The 10,000-nt window shown below is 38.8% G+C and overlaps 1 protein-coding gene across 1 annotated transcript in view; it reads right to left on the minus strand.

The window, feature by feature from the left end:
* Positions 1-10,000, minus strand: part of FOXP2 (forkhead box P2) — a 399,923-nt gene that overhangs the window by 182,194 nt on the left and 207,729 nt on the right. The window contains exon 4 of the mRNA XM_084205352.1: positions 2,918-3,095. Within this exon, the coding sequence (XP_084061478.1) occupies positions 2,918-3,085 (168 nt within the window). The 5' untranslated portion in view covers positions 3,086-3,095. The remainder of the gene's footprint in view (positions 1-2,917; positions 3,096-10,000) is intronic.

Genomic DNA, 10,000 nt, shown 5'->3' on the forward strand with positions numbered 1-10,000 from the left:
TATCACCGAGTATATATTACAATATATTATAGAATACTGTCATTCACTCTTGATACATGGATGAGGAATAACTCCCTGATTAAGTCAAACTTCTCATTTCTATATAAAGACCACAACAACATAGTTCATCAAGAAAATAACAAGTGTCCAAACTCCATATAGTTGCCTACAAGAATACAATAAAGTCTGTTTTATCTTATTTACCTTCTATAAATCCATATATAAATAACTTTAAGAAATTAATTCAGCCTAGTTGGTCTTCTATATAGCCTAAAAATTCTCTCACTTAACTTTCCCCAGTAAATATTCATGCCACAGTAAAAACTTATTTTATTATTTTACTTGGCTGATAAACCTATTCTTAAGCATTAGCATCCCTTTACACAGCTGCCTAGTTGAAGGAAATTATTAAAACCAGCAATCATTTGCTTGCTTCCTTTAGAAACAGCTATAAAAAACTTAATTTTTCTATTTGAAGACTCCCAGTGAAATGATTCAGAGAAGCCAAATCCAAAATGTTAAACCATGAGATGAGTACATCTTGCACATATTTAAACAATAAAAAAATCTTAGCAATAATAATTGCTAGGGTTTCCTCTGTTTTTCTCTGTGTCAAAGTTTTCCAGACAAGTGTCACATATTAAAAACATCATTTCAGAGAATTACTAAAGTGACAATAATAAAAGCAACCATCATTTTCGTCTTCATTCATATTTCAAAAGGCATCTGTTCAAAAATGGGGGGGAAAGAAACAGAAAAAGGAGGAAGAAAAGCAAAAGCAGCACAAAGCTATGCCTGTTATCTGAAGGACATCCTACTGTATGTTTACTAGTGTTTATGTTTCACATCAACATATTTTATAGAAGGATTCATATGCCTAACTCGTTGTATTTAAATCCTATGGTGCAGACCCTACCATAAAACGCCTCTTGAGTCCTATTAACTGTACCCATGGTTTTACTTTGCCTGTCTGCTTATTTAAGATCTAATCACAATTTTGAAGAACAGATTGTCACTTCTAAGCCTGTCCCCTCAGAACCTGTCTGTTATTAGTACTCAACTGGATATTTTCATCTTCAGTTGTAATTCTCTGTGGTCTTTGCAAATGCTATCTACTGGAATCTCTGGCTGTATGGACAAATTGGCTACACATGCCTAGGACTGCTACTTTGAGAAACATGTAAGTGGCACATTATTCTATTAGCATTTTTGTGTTTTGAAGTACTTTACTTAAATTTAGTTTCCTAAACATATTCACCAATTTGGTACACTCTTTCTCAACAAAGACTTTAAAATTCTGTTATAACCTGAACACCTGAATAAAGATGATGGCATCATTTTCAATTAAAACAATATTAAATTTTTATATTTATTTATATGCATACAATTTTATATGAAAATAATATAAAAATACAAGGTGTATATATACACATAATCATATATAGAGAGAGAGGTAGAAACCTGCTAAGAACATAATGAAGACACTGAAACCTGTATTTCTTCAGACTGGTATACTGTAAGTGCTCAATTGTTAAAACAGAATACACTTGAATTTGAAGCAAGGCACAGACTTAAGCCTTAACAACTGCTCATATTTCAATCTACAACTATTTCCTTCTTCCACATTTTCTGTCACCATTTAAAATATTTAACTATAAATGTAGCTAGTGTACACTGCTTAATTCAGCACTAAAAATTATTCAATTTTAAGAGCTATTACGACCTGTTATTTCAGAGGCCCATGCACATGCAATGTATCTATCATGTTAAAACATGTTTCTATAAAACAGCATTTTTATAATAGTTTACCTGACAGAAAACAACTTTCCTTCCATTAATGTAATACCTGACGTTGAAATGAAAAACCTCAGCATTTAAAATTAAGGTCTGAACTCCAAAGGTGCTGAGTGGGCTCAGCAAATGAGAGGACGAGGCAGCGAAGACTTTCAGGAGTTTGAAGCAGGTACTGGGCACGCTGCAGAATCAGACCCCAATTGTTTACCAAACAATTTGGGTTGCACTGCATTAGTACAATGTGTGTTCCCTGATGGAGAGGCAACCCTTTAGGCAGAAAAAGTAGGAGTTTTGTTTGTTCAGGTTTTAAAAGGAGGAGAAATCTTACAGTGACAAAAATTAATGGATTGCATCTTGTAATTAGGTGGTGTCAGCAGCCAGAGCACGGTTGAATTTTACAGTTTTAAACATAACAGTAGTTCTCCATTAAATTGTTGGGAACACGAACAGACAAATTTAAAAAATATGTTTTCAAAATGAGAAGGGAAACAGACCTGCAGAAAAGGCGCTTCTTCTCTTTTCCCATGTTTTCAAAATTACACATCCATGTTACAACTCACACACACGCAAGCACACGCAGACAGGAACACCGTCTTTTTTACTTCAGTGCTTTTGAACTAACCCGCATTTTTTAACTACCCCTACGACAGCAAAGTATCTTTATTGAGAAAAGTCACTCTGGTCCCTTCACTAGGGTCCCTTCACTGCCCAGCTCCGACTTTGGCACAATTCATTGCAGGCGAAGCCAAGTCTCAAGTAATGTGGCCCTCTGGTGGAAAGCCCCGCACCACGTCCTGCACGCCCGAGCCGCACAGTAAACTAACAGCTCCTGAAAACATGCACTGCAAGGCTTCGGCACAACTTTTATAAATACGCAGCGGGATTTTAATCACCAGGCAAGCGTGGTGGCATGCAGCCATATCAGCAAGATGTTGCTGCCACAAGAACGGGATCCTTCCATTTCAGCATTATCGTGCACTAAAACAACAACAAATAATGCCCCACACGCTCTTCGCTTCCACCACACTCCGCATTCAGCACGCACCAAGGGTCTACAAAAAGGTCCCCCTCTGAAAACAGCCCTTTATTGTTTAAAAACAAACAGGAAACAAAACAAACTTACCTGCTGTTGTTGCAGATGCAGCAGTTCTACTGTGCTTACTTCAGTGCTCGTGTCACCACTTGATCTTCCATCTCTGCTGCCAGCATCTAATTGGCTGCTTAGAGTGCTCATTCCATTTTGATTCATTGAACTGTTGCTTATTGTCTCTGTCGCAGATTCCTGCATCATGACTTAATACCTAAAAGTGATTAAGAAGTATCAATTAACACACGCGTTACACCTTCACACTTCCATTATCAAGATGTCCCTCTCTGCCAATTACACAGACAGCATCTTTAGAAGAAGAAAAAAGCCTCGCAGAGCCGTTTACCAAGAAATGCAATGCAAACTCTGCTTTCATACAGCTGCTAATCACTGGAATTATGATTTCTATAAGCAAGCTTTGTGTGCTTACATTTAACGGCCAAAATAACACACCATGCACGCAGCATGGTCAATAGCATTTATGAACGACTACGTTTTAAAGTCTACCTATAAAACCAGTTTAAGTGAAGGCACGATTTCACACACTGCTCTATATTTCCTATTATCTAGCTTTGACAACCATGGATGACTATACAGCCTTATTTAAAATATTCACTATCTTGATTCTGTCAGAATTTTACAGCATATCTTATGCAAGGCTGTTGTTTAATGATGCACAGCTAATCATACAAAATTAAAATTTTGTAAGGGTGTTACAAATCATATGGTATCAACCAATGATAAATAGTATAATGGGCTTCTCCTTTTTTGTGACTAAATAAAATTTTGCCTCGGAGGCATTTTAAGAAAAAGCTCCTGCTGCAAACACGTCAGATATTGCCTATTTTTTTAATCAAACGCCTGATATTCATTTATTTTTCTGACATTTAAAACATTTAATACTGTCCTTCCTGGGAAGTAATTAAGCTTATGCATGAGCAGCAATCAAACTGTTCACTTGAAGATGACTTAAAACTCAATTTTAACATAGGCAAATAAATGAAAGATATAAAATTAATTTTCCAGGCATGTATTAGATATGAAAGCTGGAAATAAAATCTATCAAGAATATCACTAATGATTGTGCTAAAAACAGCATAAATTATGCATATTACCTTCTCTACAGTAATAAATGTTTTATCATTTTCACTGCATAAATATACTGTACTTTCAGGATAGCAATGAGATGTCCTGCCAAGATCAGTTGAAATCTTTGCAGTAAATAAAGAACCAACGTGCCCTTACAAACCAGAATTTCAAGGCGCATTTTGTATCTGTAATATGGAAAGGTCAGCGTCTCTTCTCAGAGCCACCAAAGTCCTCTCCTGCTCTCGCAGGGTCAGAATGCAGCTCCCTTCCTTCATCCTCACTCCCGACCTACTGACAAGAGTCCTCACAACAACCTGGCTGAGCTGTGATTTTAAAAAACACCTCTGAAGGGAGAGGGATGTGTAAGCAAACTCAGGAAAGGAAACAAAGCTTGCTGTTTAGCCTAATTATTTAATTTAGATATTTTTTCCCTCGGAAAGTATAAGCAACTGCCTTTCCATAAAAAAAAATTAAATTTAAAAAAAAATCAGGAAAAGGATCATTACAACTTCAACTATCTGCATGGGATATTAATTAAAATGCAGTATGAGTTACCACAAACAAGCTCCTCCAAGATAAAGTAAAACTATATATATTGTGCGAAAAATGTTAAAATAGCAATATATACGTTATTTAAGGATGCTCTGGTCAGAAATAAACAGGATGCAAAAAGCCCAAACACAAACACAGTTAACATAAAGGAGGGCAGCTGTTACAGTCCAGTAAACAACAGCAGCACCAGATGTGTTTATGAATAAACAGCCTTCCTAAAACACTTATGAACATTAGCAAAGAAAAATAATAGAAATGGAAAATGTGATACAAGCAGTGATGAATTTTACAAGGCAAAAACAAAGCTAATACTCTTTTCTGAGATTAGGCAGCTAATAAGTATTCAAATTAGGCATAAATTTTACATGTACAATGTTTAAAATATTCAGAGAAAAGGGTCTGATTGCCCTTAGTAGTTATATGAAAATTCTAATGCGGATATGCCACAACTGTGGAAGCAGACAGCCCTTTCCGATTTTTACAATATTTACTTTCAATAAAATGACGTGTATATCAGAGTGGAAATTTATTTGAAACTTCATCAGCTGTATCGTTACAAGGATTTGGAAATTTGGGAAATTCAAACGTTAATACTCTTTTAGTGAAATAAAGATTTAACCGACAGACAGGTTCATCTTTTACAAATTCAAACATCAGACAATAACAGGGGTACATTTAGCCAGGCACATCAAAAGGGCAAAGAGGGGTAAATGTTAGATAATCAAAACATTACAAAACACCCAGAAATGTAAAAAATAAATACACCATCCCTCCTGTTTTTACATCTCTCTGTTTCATTGCAATTAACAAAGAAGGGTTAAATGTCTTCCAGTTCATATTAACCAAAGGGTTTTATGTCTCGTGGATTTTGTATCCTCGCAAAGCCCCAGAGTGTAGTTCAGGCTCTACATTTAAAGTTAAAGTGCCTGTGAGCCAGCAGAATAGGCTTTAACATAACATGACCAGTAACACTATGCTGGCAATAGAAAACAACAAATCCGGTCCAACAGCTAGGTACAGACAGAATGAAACTACAGAGTCCCAATACTAGAAAGGGCAATTTATTTTGAAGTGGAAGAAACACTGAAGTATTTTTATGAAGATAAAAGAGACCCTATAATTTTATGTTAAAAATAAAATTTGGGGGGTGTTTCTCCAGTTTTAAAATGATATTTTTAAGAACAACACTAAAAAACTTTGGCTAGAGTAATGCACTGTGTGTGTTGTCCTCAGCCCCCTCCTCACTGTCAGCAACTGAAAAAGGCTGCTAGAGAAAGCAAGAGCATAGAATCTTTTCCTTTTCCCTTCTTTTCTTTTGCATAGACATACATATATACGTGAGTCTACACACGTGTGTGTGTACTATCAACTCTAAATCCTCACAAACCGAAGCACTGAAAACATCCAAACAAGGATGATTTCTAATGTCTGTGTATCAGTATCCGAGTTATTGGTAGCAAAATAATTTGAACCTGCAACATCTCACTGAGCAAACTAATGTACATTTTTCTTGTTTTTACAACAGTAGTGCAGATTGTTACCAAAATAAGCATAAATAAACACAAAGGAAATAGACAGGTATCAGCCAGATACTAAGGCTGTAAGTTTGGAAATTCAAATAGGACAAGAAAAAATATACAGGTCCCTGTTTACATACATTTATACACATTCATACTTTCTAATCCTTCTCTTTTCTCTTGCTGTCACACTCGCTGTCAGTCATGAGCATGCCTACACAGGCACACATGCACACACGCACCCACATTCACAGACACATTCACCAGCACCTACTTCTGTTGCGATTCTGCAACTCTTGGCGCCAAAGGTGGGATACAAGCTTAGCTACCCGGTATTTTAAACAAAGGTATGGGGAAAATATTTTCTGCTGTCTGCAAGAGAAAGTGAAATTGTAGATCATTTCAGAGGGTGGTTGTACGGCAGGTCGAATACCTAATCCTGCCAGGGTAGCCAAGCTATCGCCCATACCAAAAAAAGAAGCACTCCACCTCGCTGAGTTAGAAGCTACAGCTTTACTCTTCTCCCCTGCAGCCAACTGGACATTTTCTGTGCGCCCGTGCGCCCGCACGTGCACGCGCCTGTGTTTTAAGTCGGCAAGTCACTGTACAGATACTTATTCTCTACACCACTTCCCTTTTGAAACATTAAACTGACACTGGAACTGACTGCACAAGATTGCATTTTCTCTTCCTAAACAACTTGAATTGAAAGGTTACTTAGTGTAACAATATTTACTTGCAGAATTGTGTTGTTACCAGGGGTATAATGGATGGTGGCTATGCAGGTTTACGCAAGAATGAGTGAAGCATGAGGCATTAGCCATGTGTTTGACATGTTTCAAATTGCTATAATCCAACATTAAACACACCCAGCAATTCATGCCATTTCTTGCAGCCATAATCTTGAATAAAGCGTGCACAACCACTTATTATATAAATTAGTATATGACTCCCTGTTATAGTCACAACAGTGCTTTTGTGTTTATTTTGCATCAAGACGGGGTCTTTTATTTGTACAAATAGCAGGATAGCGCGCGGTGCCGCAATTAAAGCTCCTCGGTTTATGGCAGGGTGCGTGTCATACCCGGCCGGCAGGGTCCGCGGTGCCCGGCGCGGCCCGGGCGGTGCGGTCGGTCCCGGCCCGGCACCGAGGGCCCGGCCCGGCCCGGAGCAGCCGCGGGAGCGGCTCCGGCGCGGCCGCCAGGGGGCGGCGCGGCGCGCGCGGCTCGGCCTCGGCGTGCCCCGCACGTGCCGCTGACGCGAGGCCCGGCCCGCGGCCGGCCCGGCCCGCGCGGGGAGCCGCGCGCGCCCCCGCAGCCTCGCGGGGCCGGCGCCGGGAGCGCGCGGAGCGGGTGCTGGGCGCGCGCCCCGCGGGGAGCCGCGCAGGGCGGGCGCGAGCCGGGCCGGGCCGGCCGGGGCGCGCAGGAGAGCCGGGCCCGGAGCCCACACGGCGCCGCCGCCTCGCTCCCTCCGACAGACAGAGCCCGGCCCGCGGCCTTCTGAACCCCGACTGCCGTGTAACAGCAGAGGTGAGGAGCTAGGCTTAAATAATGGTAACTTTTGTGCTCTGCTGGAATTAATTCATCATTGACACAAGGCACAATGCATCTGAAGTCTTGCGCTGGTGTACGCTAAAAGCCTTTAATACTTAAGATTGCTTAATAAATCAAAATGCCAAATATTAAGGACGTAGCTGAATGTGTGAGAACGAAAAATTTGGAAAGCTAAAAGAACATTTGTAAAGGTGTTTTGTTTTTTTTTTTTTCACTTTATCCAAAACAGCTTTCAAAGCTTGAGTTAAGCAGAGACAAGTCACTCCATAATTTTTAAATATGTACCTAAGTTAATATACTTAAAACACTAATTAGGTCAAACACCATTGTAATACTGTAAAATAAAGTATCTGTATTAGTAGGTGTAAAATAAATTATCTATATTAATGGTTGAATACACTACTGTCTGCTCAAATAAGTTTTCCCTGTAAATATGTGAAATATGCCCAAACACCTTGTGCTGGAAGTTCTTTTGGAAAAACAAAGCTTCCAGTTCTACATTGCAGGGCATAATATAATCAGAAAGAATACATATCATCTGCATCAGTGATCAAAGTCGGCATCTTTCACAAGAAAAATAATAATTTTCCTAGTAAAAAAATAATATATTAAAGTGATATAATAGTTTTAGTATTTGCAATATTCTGACTAGTGAGGACTGTAGTTGTGAGTAAAGTAAAAAGTTCAAAAATTGATAAAATAGGCAGCAGTGGGACAACAGTGTCTTGATCCCAACACAGAAAGCACTGATACTCTGAAGAATTCAAGCTGTAGTATAAAACTTTTAAGTGGACACTCATATGGTGGGCCTCCGAAGGTCTTTTTAAACACAGACTTTTAATGAAATTGACAACTGGACTTTGCAAATTAGCACAGATGAGATTTATTTCACTTGAGAAAAGAACCAGCAGTTCAGCATCCCCACCCACACACGGTTCCAGGTGAAGAAAACACGCATCCTTCCTGCAGTCATCTTAACAGGTTCACTTGGCTGGCATGAGGAAGTATCAGGAAACCAGATTAATTGATTTGTGCTAAACTGAAAAAACAAGCATTGTCTAAAATATTTATCTCTCCACCATAAGCCACAATTTTTCCCACTGTCCATGTACTATGGTTTATCTATCAGATGTTTAAATGAACATCCGTTTAACTGACTGGCACCAACAGTCAGATAAAGGTATTGAAGGTAGAATATAGTATTCAATCTTAACTAAAAGCTATCTTGCATTTTAAAGGCTGTATCTTTTCCTTTCACAGCATCTCAATTCTTTTGGACGAATAAAAATAGCAGGTCAGTTTGGGGCACAGTAATTTATCTGCTTTCTAAAATTGAGGAGTATGTTGTCACACTCATGCCATTATTAAACAACAGTTCACTTCCCAAAACAGCAAGGAAGGTCTAATTAATTTCCACCTGCTATTTATTTTCACTTGCTATGAAAAAATCCCAATGAAGGCCAGTGTTACCTGTATGAGTAGTGTGTACAGGACTATAAGATGCATACTTTACACACAAGAGAGTGGCAAAAACTGCTTGAGTGCATTACCTATAGCCCACGCAGAAATGAGCAGCCAGTTTCAGGATAAGATTCTTATTTGAGCAACGACAGCTTGGAAACTCCACCTTGGAAAGCACACTCCTCTCACTCCCTTTCTCTCCCTCTCTTTCCCAGGCTTAAAGAAAAAAAAAAAAAAGGAAAAAAAAAAAGCAGCTCTCCAAGCTCTTAAAAGTAGGGAGACTTTATTACAGTCAATGGAGAATTTAGTAGAGAGAAAGCATTAGGGCAGTAGGAAATAATTAGAACTGTGAGAGCTAGGGAAGACCTGCCTAGCAGGCAAATTCCCTAAAAAAGAAAAAAAAAAAAGAGAGAGAGAGAAAAGAGAAAAGAAAAAAAAGAGCTTCAAGCTTCTTACAGAGTCTGTAGGGCTTACAAACTGCAAGCCCAGGGCCAACTTTTTATGCTTTTTTTTTTTTTTTTTTTTTTTTTTTTTTTTTTTGTGAGGAGCTTGCAACAACTATCAATCATTGGTAATTCCTCTCCCCTGATCTTTGACTATCGTGATAGTAGTACCTTCCTTCATGAGAATATTTGTTTAACCCTCACGGCTACTTGGGTCTCATCCAGGCTCCTGATCATTCCCTTCAGTATCCCTTGAGGGGTTTTTATCTGCTGATCATAAACTAATTTTTCCACAGATCCTTTCTAGAGTTTTCAGCATTTTTTACTTGCAAGGCTATTTTTTTTTGGTCCACAATATGCCTTCAATTTTTCTCACCAGACCCACCCTGCATTCTCACCAGATGCACCATAGGAGAGGTGGTACATGTAAAAAAATTTCTTTTACAGGAACCAACTTACCAAAAGCTTGAATAAGCCTCAAAGAGAAATAAAATGGAAAACCTG

The sequence above is a fragment of the Fringilla coelebs genome (assembly GCF_963513975.1).
Source record: "Fringilla coelebs genome assembly, chromosome: 5".
In the NCBI taxonomy this organism is placed as follows: Eukaryota; Metazoa; Chordata; class Aves; order Passeriformes; family Fringillidae; genus Fringilla; species Fringilla coelebs.